We start from the raw sequence: 20,807 nt of genomic DNA on the forward strand, positions 1-20,807 counted from the left end.
TGTCATAGAGTGTTCTGCCTATGTTTTCCTCTAAGAGTTTGATAGTGTCTGGCTTTACACTTAGGTCTTTAATCCATTTTGAGTTTATTTTTGTGTATGGTGTCAGGGAGTGTTCTAATTTCATACTTTTACATGTACCTGTCCAATTTTCCCAGCACCACTTATTGAAGAGGCTGTCTTTTCTCCACTGTATATGCTTGCCTCCTTTATCAAAGATAAGGTGACCATATGTGTGTGGGTTTATCTCTGGGCTTTCTATCCTGTTCCATTGATCTATATTTCTGTTTTTGTGCCAGTACCAAACTGTCTTGACTACTGTAGCTTTGTAATACAGTCTGAAGTCAGGGAGCCTGATTCCTCCAGCTCCATTTTTCGTTCTCAAGATTGCTTTGGCTATTCGGGGTCTTTTGTGTCTCCATACAAATTGTGAAATTTTTTGTTCTAGTTCTGTGAAAAATGCCAGTGGCAGTTTGATAGGGATTGCATTGAATCTGTAGATTGCTTTGGGTAGTAGAGTCATTTTCACAATGTTGATTCTTCCAATCCAAGAACATGGTATATCTCTCCATCTATTTGTATCATCTTTAATTTCTTTCATCAGTGTCTTATAATTTTCTGCATACAGGTCTTTTGTCTCCTTAGGTAGGTTTATTCCTAGATATTTTATTCTTTTTGTTGCAATGGTAAACGGGAGTGTTTTCTTAATTTCACTTTCAGATTTTTCATCATTTGTATATAGGAATGCAAGAGATTTCTGTGCATTAATTTTGTATCCTGCTACTTTACCAAATTCATTGATTAGCTCTAGGAGTTTTCTGGTGGCAGTTTTAGGATTCTCTATGTATAGTATCATGTCATCTGCAAACAGTGACAGCTTTACTTCTTCTTTTCCGATTTGGATTCCTTTTATTTCTTTTTCTTCTCTGATTGCTGTGGCTAACACTTCCAAAACTATGTTGAATAATAGTGGTGAGAGTGGGCAACCTTGTCTTGTTCCTGATCTTAGTGGAAATGGTTTCAGTTTTTCACCATTGAGGACAATGTTGGCTGTGGGTTTGTCATATATGGCCTTTATTATGTTGAGGAAAGTTCCCTCTATGCCTACTTTCTGCAGGGCCTTTATCATAAATGGGTGTTGAATTTTGTCGAACGCTTTCTCTGCATCTATTGAGATGATCATATGGTTTTTCTCCTTCAATTTGTTAATATGATGTATCACGTTGATTGATTTGCGTATATTGAAGAATCCTTGCATTCCTGGAATAAACCCCACTTGATCATGGTGTATGATCCTTTTAATGTGCTGTTGGATTCTGTTTGCTAGTATTTTGTTGAGGATTTTTGCATCTATGTTCATCAGTGATATTGGCCTGTAGTTTTCTTTCTTTGTGACATCTTTGTCTGGTTTTGGTATCAGGGTGATGGTGGCCTCGTAGAATGAGTTAGGGAGTGTTCCTCCCTCTGCAGTATTTTGGAAGAGTTTGAGAAGGATAGGTGTTAGCTCTTCTCTAAATGTTTGATAGAATTCGCCTGTGAAGCCATCTGGTCCTGGGCTTTTGTTTGTTGGAAGATTTTTAATCACAGTTTCAATTTCAGTGCTTGTGATTGGTCTGTTCATATTTTCTATTTCTTCCTGGTTCAGTCTCGGTAGGTTGTGCATTTCTAAGAATCTGTCCATTTCTTCCAGGTTGTCCATTTTATTGGCATAGAGTTGCTTGTAGTAATCTCTCATGATCGTTTGTAATTCTGCAGTGTCAGTGGTTACTTCTCCTTTTTCATTTCTAATTCTATTGATTTGAGTCTTCTCCCTTTTTCTCTTGATGAGTCTGGCTAATGGTTTATCAATTTTGTTTATCTTCTCGAAGAACTAGCTTTTAGTTTCATTGATTTTTGCTATTGTTTCCTTCATTTCTTTTTCATTTATTTCTGATCTGATCTTCATGATTTCTTTCCTTCTGCTAGCTTTGGGGTTTTTTTGCTCTTCTTTCTCTAATTGCTTTAGGTGCAAGGTTAGGTTGTTTATTTGAGATGTTTCCTGTTTCTTGATGTAGGCTTGTATTGCTATAAACTTCCCTCTTAGAACTGCTTTTGCTGCATCCCATAGGTTTTGGGTCGTCGTGTCTCCATTGTCATTTGTTTTTAGGTATTTTTTGATTTCCCCTTTGATTTCTTCAGTGATCACTTTGTTATTAAGTAGTGTATTGTGTAGCCTCCATGTGTTTGTAGTTTTTACAGATCTTTTCCTGTAATTGATATCTAGTCTCATAGCGTTGTGGTCGGAAAAGATACTTGATACGATTTCAATTGTCTTAAATTTACCAAGGCTTGATTTGTGACCCAAGATATGATCTATCCTGGAGAATGTTCCATGAGCACTTGAGAAAAATGTGTATTCTGTTGTTTTTGGGTGGAATGTCCTATAAATATCAATTAAGTCCATCTTGTTTAATGTATCATTTAAAGCTTGTGTTTCCTTATTTATTTTCATTTTGGATGATCTGTCCATTGGTGAAAGTGGGGTGTTAAAGTCCCCTACTATGATTGTGTTACTGTCGATTTCCCCTTTTATGGCTGCTAGTATTTGCCTTATGTATTGAGGTGCTCCTATGTTGGGTGCATAAATATTTACAATTGTTATACCTTCCTCTTGGATCGATCCCTTGATCATTATATACTGTCCTTCTTTGTCTCTTGTAATAGTCTTTATTTTAAAGTCTATTTTGTCTGATATGAGAATTGCTACTCCAGCTTTCTTTTGATTTCCATTTGCATGGAATATCTTTTTCCATCCCCTCACTTTCAGTCTGTATGTGTCTCTAGGTCTGAAGTGGGTCTATGTATGTAGTGGGTCTATATATGCTGTAGACAGCATATATATGGGTCTTGTTTTTATATCCATTCAGCCAGTCTGTGTCTTTTCGTGGAAGCATTTAATCCATCTACATTTAAGGTAATTATCGATATGTATGTTCCTATTCCCATTTTCTTAAATATTTTGTGTTTGTTATTGTAGGTGTTTTCCTTCTCTTGTGTTTCTTGCCTAGAGAAGTTCCTTTAGCATTTGTTGTAAAGCTGGTTTGGTGGTGCTGAACTCTCTCAGCTTTTGCTTGTCTGTAAAGGTTTTAATTTCTCCATCAAATCTGAATGAGATCCTTGCTGGGTAGAGTAACCTTGGTTGTAGGTTTTTCTCCTTCATGACTTTAAGTATATCCTGCCACTCCCTTGTGGCTTGCAGAGTTTCTGCTGAAAGATCAGCTGTTAACCTTATGGGGATTCCCTTGTGTGTTATTTGTTGTTTTTCCCTTGCTGCTTTTAATATGTTTTCTTTATATTTAATTTTTGATAGTTTGATTAATATGTGTCTTGGCATGTTTCTCCTTGGATTTATCCTGTATGGGACTCTCTGTGCTTCCAGGACTTGATTAACTATTTCCTTTCCCATATTAGGGAAGTTTTCAACTATAATCTCTTCAAATATTTTCTCAGTCCCTTTCTTTTTCTCTTCTTCTTCTGGGACCCCTATAATTCGAATGTTGGTGCATTTAATGTTGTCCCAGAGGTCTCCCAGACTGTCCTCAGTTCTTTTCATTCTTTTTTCTTTATTCTGCTCTGCAGTAGTTATTTCCACTATTTTATCTTCCAGGTCACTTATCCGTTCTTCTGCCTCAGTTATTCTGCTATTGATCCCGTCTAGAGTATTTTTAATTTCATTTATTGTGTTTTTCATCGTTGCTTGGTTCCTCTTTAGTTCTTCTACATCCTTGTTAAATGTTTCTTGCATTTTGTCTATTCTATTTCCAAGATTTTGGATCATCTTTACTATCATTATTCTGAATTCTTTTTCAGGTAGACTGCCTATTTCCTCTTCATTTGTTAGGTCTGGTGTGTTTTGACCCTGCTCCTTCACCTGCTGTGTGTTTTTTTGTCTTCTCATTTTGCTTATCTTACTGTGTTTGGGGTCTCCTTTTCACAGGCTGCAGGTTCGTAGTTCCCGTTGTTTTTGGTATCTGTCCCCAGTGGGTAAGGTTGGTTCAGTGGGTTGTGTAGGCTTCCTGGTGGAGGGGACTAGTGCCTGTGTTCTGGCGGATGAGGTTGGATCTTGTCTTTCTGGTGGGCACGTCCACGTCTGGTGGTGTGTTTTGGGGTGTCTGTGGCCTTATTATGATTTTAGGCAGCCTCTCTGCTAATGGATGGGGCTGTGTTCCTGTCTTGCTAGTTGTTTGGCATAGGGTGTCCAGCACTGTAGCTTGCTGGTCGTTGAGTGAAGCTGGGTCTTGATGTTGAGATGGAGATCTCTGAGAGATTTTTGCCATTTGGTATTATGTGGAGCTGGGAGGTCTCTTGTGGACCAGTGTCCTGAAGTTGGCTCTCCCACCTCAGAGGCACAGCCCTGATGCCTGGCTGGAGCACCAAGAGCCTTTCATCCACACGGCTCAGAATAAAAGGGAGAAAAAAATAGAAAGAAAGAAAGAAAGAGGATAAAATAAAATAAAATAAAGCTATTATAATAAAAAAATAAGAAAAAAAATTATTAAGAAAAAATGTATTCAGAAAAAAATTTTTTTTTAATTTTTAAAAATAGATTTATTAATTTTTTATAATAAAAATAAGAAAAAATTATTAAGAAAAAAATTTATTAAGAAAAAAAATTTTTAATTTTTTAAAATAAAAAATATGAAAAAACACATTAAAAAATTTTTTAATTTCTAAAAAATAGAAAATAAGGAAAAAATTATTAAGAAAACATTTATTAGGAAAATATTTTTTTTAAGTAAAAAAAAAAACAAAAAAACGGACGGGCCTAACCCTAGGACTAATGGTGAAAGCAAAGCTATACAGACAAAATCTCACCCAGAAGCATACACATATACACTCAGAAAAAAAGGAAAAGGGAAAAAATTAATATATCCTGCTCCGAAAGTCCACCTCCTGAATTTGGGATGATTCGTTGTCTATTCAGGTATTCCACAGATGCAGGCACATCAGGTTGTTTGTGGAGCTTTAATCCGCTGCTCCTGAGGCTGCTGGGAGGGATTTCCCTTTCTCTTCTTTGTTCGCACAGCTGCCGGGGTTCAGCTTTGGGTTTGGCCCCGCCTCTGCGTGTAGGTCGCCTGAGGGCGTCGCCCAGACAGAACGAGGTTAAAGGAGCAGCTGCTTCGGGGGCTCTGGCTCACTCAGGCCAGCAGGAGGGAGCGGTACGGAGGAGGCGGGGCGAGCCTGCGGCGGCAGAGGCCGGCGTGACGTTGCAGCAGCCCGAGGCGCGCCGTGCGTTCTCCCGGGGAAGCTGTCCCCGGATCACGGGACCCTGGCAGTGGCGGGCTGCACCGGCTCCCGGGAGGGGCGGTGTGGAGAGTGACCTGTGCTCGCACACAGGCTTCTTGGTGGCGGCAGCAGCAGCCTTAGCGTCTCATGCCCGTCTCTGGGGTCTGTGCTGATGGCCGCGGCTCGCACCCGTCTCTTGAGCTCGTTTAGGCGGCGCTCTGAATCCCCTCTCCTCGCGTACCAGGAAACAAAGAGGTAAGAAAAAGTCTCTTGCCTCTTCGGCAGCTCCAGACCTTTTCCCGGACTCCCTCCCGGCCAGCTGTGGCGCATTAACCCCTTCAGGCTGTGTTCACGCCGCCAACCCCAGTCCTCTCCCTGCGACCTACCGAAGCCCGAGCCTCAGCTCCCAGCCCCGCCCGCCCCGGCGGGGGAGCAGACAAGCCTCTCAGGCTGGTGAGTGCTGCTCGGCGCCGAGCCTCCGTGCGGGAGTCTCTCCGCTTTGCCCTCCGCACCCCTGTGGCTGCGCTCTCCTCCGTGGCTCCGAAGCTCCCCCCTCCGCCACCCGCAGTCTCCGCCCGCGAAGGGGCTTCCTGTGTGTGGAAACCTTTCCTCCTTCACAGCTCCCTCCCTCTGGTGCAGGGCCCGTCCCTATTCTTTTCTCTCTGTTATTTCTTTTTTCTTTTGCCCTACCCAGGTAAGTGGGGATTTTCTTGCCTTTTGGGAGGTCTGACGTCTTCTGCCAGCGTTCAGTGGGTGTTCTGTAGGAGCAGTTCCACGTGTAGATGTATTTCTAATGTATCTGTGGGGAGGAAGGTGATCTCCGCGTCTTACTCTTCCGCCATCTTGCCCCCCCTCTCCAATTCCTTTCTGATAGCTTTTCCTCTGTTTTACCTTATTCCAAGAAAATGAGCAGAGTTATAAGGTATTTTAGGAGTTGTCTATATTTCAAGATCCATGAAGGTAGTAAAATACAAAAGAGTAAGTAAAGAGTTACAAAATCCTTTATTAAATTACAAAAACTATATGAAGAGTATAATATTTTACTAAAGGGCATAAAATAAAACCTGAATAAACACATATATACCATATTTGTAAAGGAAAAACTCAAGATCATAAAGATGCTAACCTTTCCTAAAAGCATGTATATAAATTGACCTCAATTCCAACCAGAATTATGATAATATTTTATTTTTTGTTCTTTGTTGTAAAATGTAGGGGTCGACTAGGTAAGTTGATTTTAAATTCTAATGAGAAGAATAAATATGAGATAATTGAAAAATATTTTTAAAAACAATGGTGAAGAGACATTTAGCATAGTAGGTTTTATCACTTATTACAAAGCTACTGACATAGTAGGATAAAGGTGTAAGAATAGTGAAACTTATATAACACAGAAATCCTCCAGAAGATGATCCAAGTGTATGCTGATATTAAAATGTGATCTGGTATTTTTTATTTATTTATTTTATTTTATTTTATTTACTGTTGTTGGCTGCGTTGGGTCTTCGTTGTTGCCCACAGGCTTTTCTCTGATCGTGGCGAGCGGGGGCTACTCTTCGTTGTGGTGCGTGGGCTTCTCATTGCGGTGGCTTCTCTTGTTGCGGAGCACGGGCTCTAGGCGCACGGGCTTCAGTAGTTGTGGCTCGGGGGCTCTAGAGCACAGGCTCAGTAGTTGTGGTGCATGGGCTTAGTTGCTCCGCGGCATGTGGGATCTTCCCAGACCAGGGTCTGAACCCGTGTCCCCTGCGTTGGCAGGCAGATTCTCAACCACTGCGCCACCAGGGAAGCCCCAGTGATCTGGTATTTTTTAATAATAGGGAAATAATAGATTATTTTAAAACAAGCTTTGGACTATTGATTACCCTGTTGGAAAAAGCAAAAATAGCTCTCTACCTCATACCATATAAATTGGGTTCCAAGTAGATAAATATCTAAGTGAAAAAGAATCTAGAGATGTGAGCTGGAAAGAAGTAGGGGACTAATTGGGTCTGTTGTGTAGGGGAGCTTGGAAAGGGAAGAGGATTAGGAGGCACCTTTACTTAATACTTAATGTTTCAGAAGGAGAAAGTTGGAGAATGTTTACTTTTTTCCAGTATTTTCAAATAAATATTTTTTGAAAAGAATAAATGGTAGTGACTTACTGAAGGTTTTAGTGACATGATCAGAAGGTAATGTAAGAGCAGGAAGGTGGGTTGGTCAGGGGAGCAGCGCCGGTGAAGCAGACATGTTTCAGAGACAGTCACCATGAGCCACTGAGAGGCGTCTGAGGACCCAGCTTATTGCAGTGACAGTGGGGATGGACGGAAGGGCAGGTGCAATAAATATTAACAGGTTTATCAGAGCTTCTAAAGAATTCAAATGGGAGAAAACAAATTACCATTAAGGAGGTTGAAAGTGAAGAAAAAGACGTTTTAAAACCAGAAAGATCAGGTTCCAATTCTAGCTCCTCTGCTCCTGGTGATGTGTCCTTGGGCACATCTCAGAGTGTCGGTTTCCTCATCTTTAAAAGGGAGGCGATAATATCTGTTGCTCAGGACTTTTGTAAAGTGCATGTGAGATAACGTATCTAGAAAAGATGATGCAAAATTTCAGGAACAGAGAACTCATTTTCTTGGAAAGAATGGAAAAATCTTAGTGTTGTGTACAAAAATCATTTTGCTCTTAACCCTGCTTTATGTGACACATGCAAACACACACACCCCTCACTCACCACATTCTAAGGTGACCAACAAAGGCAACTTAAATTCTTCAGTATGAGGAATGAATACAGAAATAACAAGCAAGTCAAGTGAAGTAAAGCACAAGTTTCAAAAGGATTCCTTGAAGTTTTGCATTGCTTTTTCAGGTGTCATGATGACTTCATAGTTGACCAAATTCAACCAAACTTGGCAGATCATCAGAAGTTATGAATCTCATATTATAATTATTGTTAGGATTATGTGATTATTTCTGTGCTGGGCTTGCTGATTACCCTGCATGTGTCAGCTGGAAAATAAGAGTTTCTACACTTGCACCAAGTCAGAGAGAGAGAGGAGTGGGAGTTCTCTGCCTCAGAGCTGAGAGTTTTGGTTTTGGGCTTTGTCTTGACAGCCAATTCTGTTCTCAGACAGCACACCATAGGCTCTGGCCTGGTTTGTGGTTTCCTTTCTACCAGATGAATCCACAGTTCCCAGGGTCTCTTGTCTCCTCCTTTCAGATCTCATACGACGGGAAATACCTAAAGAACTGTCAGGTTTCCTCATTTCTTTTTTCTGAATACCAAAGAAAGCCAAAGATGTGGAAGGTCGAGAAAACACTATCTGTTTTTACCAAGTATTCTTGTATGGTGTTAAATGACACACAGACCTTTGCTGTTTACTGAGATAGGAAAGTTTGGGGGGAAAATAATGCAAATTGTGCAGATTGGGGTGAAGGAATGGAATTGGAATCAATAATTTTATTCTGGCTACTTATTAGAAATCCAAGAAGAGAGGTATTTAGCTGTATTGTAAGGGTATAGATTTTGTTGTTATTGCTGTTCTTCATGTTATTTTCAAGTCTGGCTGGTAAGAACTGCAAAAAGCAGATCAGGGCTACCAAACTTGGGACCAAGTGCACGACCATCCAGTTAGGACTGGTCCCAGGTTTCAGACTGAAGAGCAGGAAATTTAGGGCTTAGTTGGGCAGGTCCTTCGGTAAGTGGCAAATAATTTACAAACGTATTCGTGAAGAAAGCAATCCCTATGTTTGATGTGTATGCCAGGAAAATTATTCCAATCATTGAGGATTTCAGAACAGATAGGAAGCTACAGAAATGAAGGGGGACTGGTAATAGGATAATAGGGTAGCCATAGGAAAACAACAGGGAGCTAGACAGAGCTGGGAGTCCATCCCCTGCTGACCTTTATCCCTTCTTAACAGTGTGTCAGTCACACAATTTACCTACACATCAGACTTAATTGGGTTCTGGGGACATCACTTATGAAGACAAGCCATTCTTGTCACAGCTCCCTTTGAGAGAAATGCAATTGCGCTAAAAGGAGTTCAACGCTAACCACAAGAGAGGCAAGAAAAGGCACTGGACTGAGAATCTGAAACGCAGGTGTGTCCTACCTCTGTGGTTAACTGGCTTTGCAAAAAGCCACTTGCCATCTCTGGGCCCCAGCTTCCTCATCTGAAGTGTGGGCATTGGACTAAATTTGTCCTAAAGGCCCTTCCTGTTCCTACAACTATGAACCCATGATTAAGAGAATTGAAGAGTCTGTCGTGGTTGCCTGAGTGTGAGGTGGGTTGAGAGTTAGTAATAGAGAAGGTTTTCTTCCAGGTCCCTTCTGACTCTGTGACACTGTGACATCCCAGCAGGCACAGTAGTAGGTGGCTTCAACGGACTTGACAACGTTATTGATTATCAGGTAAATGATTCCATCCTCTTTCTTATCTGTCTCCAAGCTGGAATTAGGTTCATCCAGATTGTAACTGTCAGCTGAGCCATAAAGGATTCGCTTCAGGGGCTCCCCTTCTTTCTCTTGATATCAGTGCACAATGGCATTCTCCAGGGGAACCCCAGACAGTTTGCAACTTATGTTCACTGTTCTGTCTAGTCTTCGGGGAGAGGAGAGTTGATCCTGAGAAATTCTCATGTTGGTGTCTCCATCTGAAAAGCAAGGGGGACAATCAGAGGCACTTAAAAAGGCTGACGCTGGTCACAGAAACAATAGAAAGACAAGAAAGGAGAAAAGTCAACCTACAAACCCAAGCCAAAGATACAAAGGAAAATCCACGTGGTTGGCATGGCCAGTGATTAGTAAGAATCGGGTGTGAATCAGGACAGGACAGAGGACGCAGTGGCAGCCCTGGTTCTGTGGAGGCAAGAATACGGGAGGAAGGTTTGCTTTAGAGCCAATGAAAGTCTTTCGCAGTAAGATGTGTCGCAGTGTGATTTTGATCATCTTCCTGGTATAAAGGAGCTTTCAGACTCCTGACAAGCTCATCAAAAACCATTTATGTTATAATCATTTGATGTTAACATCACCTTGGGAGAAATGGTCTCCTACTTTTCCTTTACGTGTTGCTTCAAACACACTTATCCTTGGGCTCGTTTTCACTCTGTGAGTTATAGATTTTTTGTATGGCTCTCATGAGAATTAGAAGGATATTATCATTACTGTAGATAGTAATACATCAATAATGATCCCACAACCTTATATAGAAGGTTGTATATTATATAGATCATTAGCTTGCAGAAAGCTCACAAAGCTGGGTAAATACTAACAATTACTGTAGTTATTGCTTAGGATACTACGATGTTATTATATGACATTTCTTCATTTTGCTGTGAATGAAGAAAAGTGTTGAAGGAAACAAAATCCCCTTGGTTCGTTACCCTGCAATTTTTCCTATTCACCATTCTTAGTTTGTCAGCATTAAAGCTATGCTTTCCTGTGGTTTGGAGGACAGTGTAAGATGTGATTTTTAAAGGGTCCTCAGCTCCTATTTTAGCTGTGATGGCTCAGTGAAGTGGTTTAGTCATAGTTGGAGAGGACACTGTGATTTGTTGAACACCGTGCTGAAACGTTCATATGTGAACCTCATTCAGTCTTCAGCAACCTATGCAGTTGTTAGCACCATGCCCGCTTAAAACTGGGAAAACATGGACCTAGAGATTGTCATACTGAGTGAAGTAAGTCAGACACTGAAAGACAAATACCATATGATATCACTTATTTGTGGAATCTAAAAAAAAGGTATAAATGAACTTAGTTACAAAACAGAAGTAGAGTCACAGATGTAGAAAACAAACTTATGGTTACCACAGCATAAGCGGGGGTGTGGTGCAGGGAAGGGATAAATTGGGAGATTGGGACTGACATATACACACTACTATGTATAAAATAGATAATCAACAAGAACCTACTGTATGGCACAGGGAACTCTACTCAATACTCTATAATGATTTATATGGAAAAGAATCTAAAAAAGAGTGTGTGTATATAACTGATTCACTTGCTGTACACCTGAAACTAACAAAACACTGTAAATCAACTATACCTCAAAGGAAATTTTTTAAAAAATAAATAAAAGAAAATAAAATTGGGAAAACAGAAATAAACAATTCAGTAACTCTCCTATATCACCCTGTCAGTGAGTGGGTAGGCAGGAGTTAGAAACCCAGTCCCATGTCACTAAAAAGGACTTGTATCTTCCATCACTCATTCATTCATTCATTCATTCATTCTTCTTTCCAAGCCAACACATCATGTTCAGCACTGGATTATGGCTTCCGTCCCAGGAGGCTCCCATAGATGGTGAAGCAGAGACAATTTGGGGCACTTACAAACTGTACCAAGACCCCAGAGGTGAGGATGGAGGATAAAGTGACCTAGCTGAAAGAAGCCTCACAGATCAGGTCCTTGGGCTACTTGCTCAGACACTGCTCAGGACACACGTGCAGTGGGAGGCTCCCATAGATGGTGAAGCAGAGACAATTTGGGGCACTTACAAACTGTACCAAGACCCCAGAGGTGAGGATGGAGGATAAAGTGACCTAGCTGAAAGAAGCCTCACAGATCAGGTCCTTGGGCTACTTGCTCAGACACTGCTCAGGACACACGTGCAGGAGAAAAGTCCTTTATGGGAGGCAGAAAGGAGGAGAGGTGTGTGTTTGCACAGGTGTGATGGCGGGGGAGGGTTTTTGTTCAATGACAGCGGCGCCCTTGCGCACCGTGTATCCCAGCAGGCGCAGTAGTACAGTGCCGCATCCTCCTCGGTTCCTCCGTGTATCCTGAGGCTCACAAGTGAATTATTTGGCCATTTCCTTGCTTTGTATCTTTCCTCACTAATCCCTTGTTCGTGAACAACATTTTCATTGGAGGAAATATACAGAATTCGGTTTAGAGGCTGCTCTGGCTTCTGTCGGTACCAGTGGATGTATACACTCTTCTTTAACATATCCGTTTTTATCTGGCATTCAAGAGATGCCGTATTTCCTTTTTTCTTGGTAATGGATGTTATGCGTTGTGTTATTTGAATATCTCCACTTGTGTCTGAAAGAAAAACAAGAGGAAAAATTAGCGAAGTTTTGATGTTCATTAACATAGTCTACATGTGTTCTCTCCTCATGAAAAGCCTGGGGACTGATGTTTACATTTTCTTCCCAAAGAATTCAAGGTGATGATGGAATTTGTCAGCTTAGCTTGAATGACCACGTGACGAGTGTCCACCTGAAAGGGGTGATGGGACTGTCCGTGATCTATCCCCTCCCTTGGGTAAAGCCACTCACATGTCCAGAGGGAGGCCACCACCAAGACCTGGGGCAGGAGCAGCATGCTGCCAGCTCCAGTCAGGAGAGGTAACTGAATAGTGGGAAGATTGCAGAGCAAACCGGAGGACTGACTTACTAAGAGCAAGTGGTGCTCGGAACACACAGCTAAGACCCATAGACTGCAGAGAAAGGGGCTCGTGGTAATGCTCAAAACATCCTGCGGAAATAGGTCTGCTAATTCATCAGCAGATTCCTCTCATTACTGTGTGATTTTCACCAACCAGTGATGTTAGTGTTAAGAACCCATTTTCTTGTTAAAGGACTAAAGTCCTTTATTGGTCTTAACAGAGGGAGGGAGAGGGAGAAGGAGGGAGAAAGAGGCCTAAGTCCACACTTGACAAGCCTCATGGGAAACTTCTAATCTGACATCTTTGACGGTGACTACACTGCATCAGGCAATCTCAGATGTAGGCTAAAGGGACAGCTTTCTTGTGTATGATGCTGCTCTATACTTTAGATAACCCAGCTAAAGAAGACATTTCAGATTCTCTTATTTTTGAATGTGACCATTAAATGGGATCCTTAGAGATGCTGTGTCCTTGTAGTGCCTTAATATACCTTAAAAACAAAAGCCATTGTTATTTCCTAATATATAATGAGTGCATCCTCAGTATGGATCATAAAGAAATACAAACAGAAGAGAAGGCAATTGCTTTTTGTCCCATCGCTCAGAGGCAGTTACTTGGTAACAGTTGGTACATTCGCTTACAGATTAATTTCTGTTCATTTAAAAAAACTGTTTCACATAGATATAGTGATATCGTATATTTAGGTTGTGCTCTGTCTTTATTACTTAATATGATACCGTGAACATTTTTCTACTCTGTAAGTACTTCCTTGCAGTGTTCTGACTCTTAGCAAGATTCCCTGGTTCACCGCCACGTTGACTATCAGATCGCTTAGGGTCCCACAGATTCTATTCTTTTTACATGGCCAGTCCACAAAACAGGAGAGCAGAACGGGAAATCCATTACACAATTCATCACTCAGTTTTGAACCCCTGTTATGCTCTCTGCAGTCACCTAGTAACTGGTTACCGAAATACACTTTATCATCTGCCTTGCCTTTCATGTTTCCTTTCCTTACTGCTCTGCTTGTTTGCCTGCACCTCCCAAATAAACTACTTATATACTCATATCCCAAGTCATATATTCTGGGGAACCCAAGCTAAGATAGGTAGGTATTGATGGAAGACATGTTCACATATTGAGGTATGGGGAAGTCATTCTTGCTTATACCTCATTTGGCTTGAACTTCGTGCTAACTAGAACAGCCTGTCTTATGGCCTGTCAAACATATATTGCACATTCGCTTTAACCATTCAAGAAAAAAAAAAAAAGAATGCATTACCAGATTATTTAGAATGTCCACTTTGAAAATACAAATGAATGCCCTTCCCTTCCTATGAGGTCAATGCTAGTACTCCTTTGAAGATGAGATTTCCTTTCCAGACACCAAGGTCAAGCTGAGTCGCCATGTACATACTAATCTGTCTCTTTGAAACCTTGATGAAGTGTGCCCTTGTCATGTTCAATGTCTGTCCTTTGTTCCGACAGAAACAAAGCTGTTTGGGGCATCCCAAATGGAGCCGGGTGCCATTGTGGATGTGGTCTCCGACACGTTCCTGCACTACGGAGAACTTGAATTTTCTGAAGTGTATCAAATCAAGGACACTACAAGCCCTTTCAGAAACAGTACCTGCTAGTAGCTGCCAACTCAGAGTCACCCTTTACATCTTGCCGACTCCAATCCTAATTACTGAGAGAAACACTGTGGTCCTTGAATCTGTGTCTCCTAGGCTGTCTTCAGGTTAGCTCAAGTAAAAAATTTTTTTTCTCTTCCTATTAAAGATTACTTATGGATGATTTGCATTGACAGACAGTTGTGTCCCTTTACTAAAGGCCACAGCTCCTGGCAGGTGACCTCTCTTTCTTTTTTTTTTTTTTTGGCCACGCCTCGCTGCTTGTGGAATCTTTGTTCCCCAACCAGGGATTGAACCCGGGTCCTTGGCAGTGAGAGCGCTGAGTCCTAACCACAGGACCACCAGGGAATTCCCAAAGTGACCTCTCAATACAGATACCCTCCCTGTTGTCATAGCAGTTCCGTGTCCCTAAAGGTCTAAAAGGAGAGTGACTTCATGCTGCCGTGGCAAAGCTGAAGGGCAGAGACTACACAGCCCACAAAACTGAAAATCATTGCTCTTTGGTCCTCACAGAAAATGCCTGCCAACTCTTATTTTAGAGCAATTAAAAATAAGATTTAAGGGATTACTGTTTACCTTCATTTATTATACTCCTAGTGCACATTTCTTTATGGAAATTCAAATTTTTGACCTATACCATATTTTTGATGCCTGAATAACTTCTTTCAACATCTCTTAGAGTAGGTGGGCTGGCAATGAATTCCCTCGATTTCTGTTTTGTCTGAGAATTCTTCAATTCTCCTTTACTTTCGAAGGATATTTTTGCTGAGATGTCAGTTTTCCCTTCCAAAATTTTAAAGATTTTTGTCCATTGTCTTCTTGTTTGCATGCTTTCTAAAGAAAGTCTACTATTTTTTTCCCGTCTGGCTGCAGGCTTCCGCCTCCATTCGGTAACTGTCACCACAAAGGAAATCACATCTCCATGCCTCTGTTTCCATCACCTATAAAATGTGAATCATGATAGCACTGATGTCAACGGATTGTCCCAAACATGAGAAAAATTAGACCTAAAGGATTTAGAACAGTGTCTGAGAAAGAGTAGCAGCCTGAATAAATGGGCTCTGTGATGCTCTGCAGGTTCACAGCAGAATCCCGGGGAAAAGGATCCTGACAGGAGTATCCACCTTGTTGTGTGATCACCTGATGCCCCTGGGGGTCAGAGGCCTGTGCAAACGGAAGTGCGCTGGTCGGGCTGTCACACAAACCCTGAGTGAGGAGTCAACAGTAACCCCCTTCCTGCAAGGGAGGGCAAGAGCCCCACCCCACATTCACCCCAAAGATGTAGGGAGTAACCAAACTCTGAACTTATTCAGGATGGCCTGAGAGAGTTGAAGTAGCATGGGATTTGGAGGTTTAAAAAGTCATTTTATCTCGCTAAGCCTCAAATTATTAGTATTGAAGTGGAAAAAGTGAGAATTACATTGCAACAGTGTTGTGACGTTGATATAAGATGTACTATCACCAGCGTGTTTTCTGGCAATGGATGATTTCCTCTTTGAGGATGAGCCATATAACTTCCAAGTAATCTCTGGATAGTAAAAAAAAAATCACCTGGGACTCGCTCTCTGTAATGGGAGACTTAGGCGGAGCTCTCAGCTGTGCAGCCTCAGTAGCTGCTGGTATTGAGGATGTGGGTAGGCACAGAGCTGGAGATGGTTCTTGTGTGTGTTACCCAAGAAACTCTAACACTGTGGACCTTAAACCAGCTGGCACAGTAGTACGTGGCCTCATCTTCTTTCTCTAAGAAACTTATTTTCAAGGTAGAAGTGGAAGTGGGGACGTCTTTTCTGGCCTCAATCTTGTTTTTCTTCCCTCCTAAGTGATTTAGAGCAGGGCCTGTTACGACGTATGCTAGATGTTCTATACTCTGATCTGGTTTATGCCGGTACCAGTAGATGTTTTCTTGGCTAAAGTCTGCAGAGGACACCTTGCAAGATATCACTGCACTCTTATCTCTTGCTCCAGTAACTGATATTTCAGGTTGCTCCCACTTTAATTGCCCAAGGCCAACTGCAAGCAAAGAAGAGAAATTCCCATAAACAAATGACATGTAAAGAGGCAACAATAAAGACCTTCTTCAGTCTCTCCTGTAGAATGAAATGATTCCGAGGCAACTCACAAGCCCAGAGGGAGGAGAAGAGGACCGCTTCCAGGAGTGCCATCCCGGTCCCCAGACCGGCTCCCCGGGAGGAGGTAAGAAAGTGAGGGCTCTGCTGGCAGGAAGTCTCAGGCCAGTGGCAGGAGAGCCGGGCTGGATCTCGTGTCTCAGAAGAAGCGATGGATCAGGTCGGGTGGTTCTCTAGGGTTCTTCATGACCTGCTACGGATATGAGCAGTTCTGGTTTCGTGGGGTTTTCCTGCCCCTGAGTGCTGGGCAGGTGGGCTAAGTAGGCTCACGATCTGGAAAGAAAACCCTGAGATGAACGTGTATACCTGGGGGTGGAGCAGTTCTCATAGCCACTCACCTCATCCCCCTGAAATTCCATGCTGTAGTAACATAGCTACAGAAATATGAGGACATCCCTACTGTGTTCTTTCCCTATGTCTATCTTTCTGTAACTGGCTGGTGAGCCAGGACTCGGGTATGAAAACTAACCTTTATTTTTCTGTAATGCTACAGAAAAAAATCAGACACTAGAACATCTCCTGGACATTATTTTTAAATTTATTTATTTTATTTATTTATTTTTGTCTGTGTTGGGTCTTCGTTGCTGCGCATGGGCTTTCTCTAGTTGCTTCAAGCAGGGGCTACTCTTTTTGCAGTGCTCAGACTTCTCATTGCGGTGGCTTCTCTTGTTGCAGAGCAAGGGCTCTAGGCGTACGGGCTTCAGTAGTTGCGGCACGCAGGCTCAGTAGTTGTGGCTCATGGGCTCTAGAGCACAGGCTCAGTAGTTGTGGCACACGGCCTTAGTTGCTCCATGGCATGTGGGATCTTCCCGGACCAGGGATCGAATCCGTGTCCCCTGCATTGACAGGTGGATTCTCAACCACTGCGCCACCAGGGAAGCCCTCCTGGACATTATTTAATATGCCATGTGCACAAGCACTGGGGTATTTTTGTGTTTTTTTAAATTAATTGAGATGTTACCATGCAAATTACCAGTCAGAGAAATCATACTTTGTTTACAATCAGGGTGCCTTCAACAAGGGACTAGATTACAACTGCTAGTGGATCTGTGAGACAGAGTGATCTATGGAAATCAGCTTCACTCAACCTGGACCTGAGAACAGTCTCCTGAACTTTATGTCACATGCAGGAGTATTTTAAAAACAATGTTCTGTTTAATATGCAACGGTAATCTTTAAAATTAATATGGCACCTAATATCCACTGAGGACTTGCTATTTGTCAGGCAGGGTTCTAAATGTTCTCTTATAATTTTATTTAATCCTCTTAATCAGCCTGTGAGGGAGCTATTATGATCATCACCATGTGACCAGTGAGGATAGTGGCAAACAGATTCATTCAGAGACGTGGAGTTGGTCAATGTGATAACTCACATAAATAACCTTTGTTTATCAAAGAAAATGGGTAAAATACGATATAAAAAAGGACAAAAGAGGCACCCATCATTTACTTTTAGTTTGAATTTTTCTGTACATTTTTATGGCTAGAGATGGGATTGCTGGATATTATTGACATAAATATACATTTACGTGGGATTTGCATTTGGGGCTTTATATTCTCCTCTTTTGGTTAACTTATGATAGTAAGCAACATTGTTTTAACTAAGCTATGTGAATGTTATTTTTAATGACTAAAGATAAGTAAACACCTTCCAATACCACTTGTCCGATCTGACATGAGCTGAATTATTTAAGCTTCTTTTGCCTCACTTTCCACAGGTACGCCTTGACTGCATACGTATCTTTTAGAGGTATTAGGAGGCTTACATTATCCTATTACATGAAGAAAATGCTCAGATATCAGTACCTGGCACATCCTGAGTCTTCAGTGATGTTATGAAATCTTATTATTACTATTATCAAACAAGAGAAAGTTACTTTGTTAGATACTTTTTTACAGTAAAACCATAGTAGCTCATTTAGTAAAGTTAGGTTATCAAAGTACATAGTAGAAATAAAACCATTTGTTTTCTCAAGAATATTCTTAAGATTTTGGAGAACTCCCTCTCCTCTTTTTAAATTCTTCTATCAATACAACCTTTATAATTTTAATAGATTGTTATATCCTCATGAATTTTCTTTATATTGTATTGTGGATATTTTTCAATTCTATTAATAAATCCACAAAACGTTGTTTTCAACGGCTGCATAGTTTTCTACCCTTTGAACACAATGTAAATCTTTCCCTGTTATTCACCATTTAGTCTGACACATAAGAACCTACTGGAAACTTCTCCTCTCAGATGTGACACAGGGGGTCCTGCTTTGGACACCTCATACTGCTTTATGAGGCACTTTTGAGTACTCAGTGGGCAACCATGTCAAGAAGGGAGCAGAAGTAGGTTGACAAGCTTGTCCTCAAGTTCCTGTCTCAAAAGGGCTTATGTTTTCAGACCTTTGGTTTCTCTAAGGTCTGGCTCTCTACCTTAGCTTGTGTTCAAAGTTTAGGTAACCAGTAACGCCCTATTTAATTTCAAGAAATCAATGGCGGCCCACACTGAGTGAATAAGATGGACAGAAATTAAACAGACAGGATGCAATCAGAAAAGGTTGCCTGCCTCAGAGGCAAGAAGAGAAAGGCTGACAGACTGATTCTATGTCAGTCTTTCTTGTGAATCCCCCTTCTTTCTTTCCATGGCTTCCCTGAATTAGAAATAGAGCTGGAATATTTAGTAGACGGGATGATGGGGGTGAATACGTTGCCATGACTTTGGAAATTATCAAATAAATAAGGGAATACTCATGGCACAGATGCAAAATGACATCCAGGTGGTGCCTAGTATGTACTGCATAAAAAGAATGCATGGATTACAGGATAGTCCTTTGTTTCACAATTATTTGAGAGGTGGCATCAGAAAACAATAGATTTTTATTATTTTATACTTTGGAAAATAAATTGGTAACTTATTGGCATTTCACATATTCTGTGAAGACTGCTAATGACTCAAATCCTGCTCACATGACTCAGTATAAAATAATAGATTGTGCCAGTGAGTGTTCCACAAAGGTGACTTTTATTTTCTCCATGGATGTAGGAACGATGCATAGTACTTCTTTTTATCCTCTTATGATGAAGAGGACAGACCCTGGAGCTAGATTTCCTGGGTCCAACCCTATTGTGCCAGGTACCAGCTGTGTGACTTGGACAAATTCCTGAGACAAGTAGTATCTTATTTATCTCGTGAGTCAATGGCTTCATGACAGTAACAGAAGAGGTCTCCGTGGGTTACCGTGTGGGTTAAGAGACTTAATATGTGCAAAGAACTGAGAACACTAATAGAGAATTCTCTCACACACAGAATTGTTAGCTGTTCCGCTCTTGGTCCATCTTCCCTCTTTTTTCATAGGCAGAACCGAGGGTTACTCACAATTTGGTGGGCTCATCTATTGACTCCAGTAGCTCAGACCTCTACTCTGATGAAGTCAGGCTGGCAGAGCCTTGCATGTGAAGCGAGGAACCATCTTGCTCCTGCCCCAGAAAAAAAGACACTTGCTCCGTCCCAAATTTACCTCAAGTATTCTGTTTGTTATAGAATTGTGATCTTTAAATTTTCAGGATAGCCTCAAGGTCCAGTTAAAAAAAGCAAAGACTTTCTGTCTCTCGCCAATCATTTTAATTCTCTAAGCTTTAATTTCTTTACCTATAAAATGGGCAAATAATGATTATCATGCAGGGGAGTTGTGATAATTATGTGTGGTAATATATATGTACCAAGTCTAGGAGTCCTGGTAGGCAGTGATTCCTTCCCTCAGCCTGAACAATTCACAGTTACTGGAAATCTCTGGATGGTGATAAGATAAATGAAACCTGTGTCTACTCCTTCCCAGACAAGACTTTAGTTCATTGGGAAGTTGTGTTAAAGGAAGATTTGGGAACATCATGGTCAGAAATGCTTCCTGCTCAAGATAGGGCCTGATGTATAAGGACAAGCCAAGATGGCTTCCTGGAAAGCTCAGGAAAGTAGCAGAGACAGTGAGGCAGAGGCTGGGAGCCCAGGCAGGAACTAGCTGAGTTTGCTCCTGTGGGAAGGCGGTGATGGGGCAGAGCCCCGTCAGAGGCAGTTGTTAGGCTCTGTTGGCACCTCTAGTGCTGTGGGTCCCACCACACTGTAATCAGTGGCCACAGCTTCTATGAAGTTTATGGCAAGGATTGAACTGGGTGCTTGAAAATTTTCTTGCCTCAAATTTGCTTTGTTTCTCACCTAAGTGAACTCAGACTGGGGTTTTTATTGAGATGACAAACATCTGATGTGTCATAATTTCGTTGGATTTCTGCAAATACCAGTGTATAACTATATTTTCAAAGTCTTCTTCATACAGGATATGATATTTCTTTTTCTGTTGCTCTGGAAGATGACATTTTAGGTTGCTCTAACTTTAACTGCCCATGTCCAACCACAAAAAAAATAAAAATTTAT

General features: G+C 41.4%; 1 gene segment (V, D, J or C); it reads right to left on the minus strand.

Moving 5' to 3' along the window:
• LOC132371598 (T-cell receptor gamma chain C region C10.5-like) overlaps positions 1-16,428 on the minus strand; it is a 34,574-nt gene extending 18,146 nt beyond the window's left edge. The window contains 2 exon segments of the C gene segment in view: positions 15,968-16,274; positions 16,384-16,428. Of these exon segments, the coding sequence occupies positions 15,968-16,274; positions 16,384-16,426 (350 nt within the window).
• Positions 16,429-20,807: the final 4,379 nt, after the last annotated feature.

The sequence above is a fragment of the Balaenoptera ricei genome, chromosome 9 (genome assembly GCF_028023285.1).
Source record: "Balaenoptera ricei isolate mBalRic1 chromosome 9, mBalRic1.hap2, whole genome shotgun sequence".
NCBI classification, from domain to species: domain Eukaryota; kingdom Metazoa; phylum Chordata; class Mammalia; order Artiodactyla; family Balaenopteridae; genus Balaenoptera; species Balaenoptera ricei.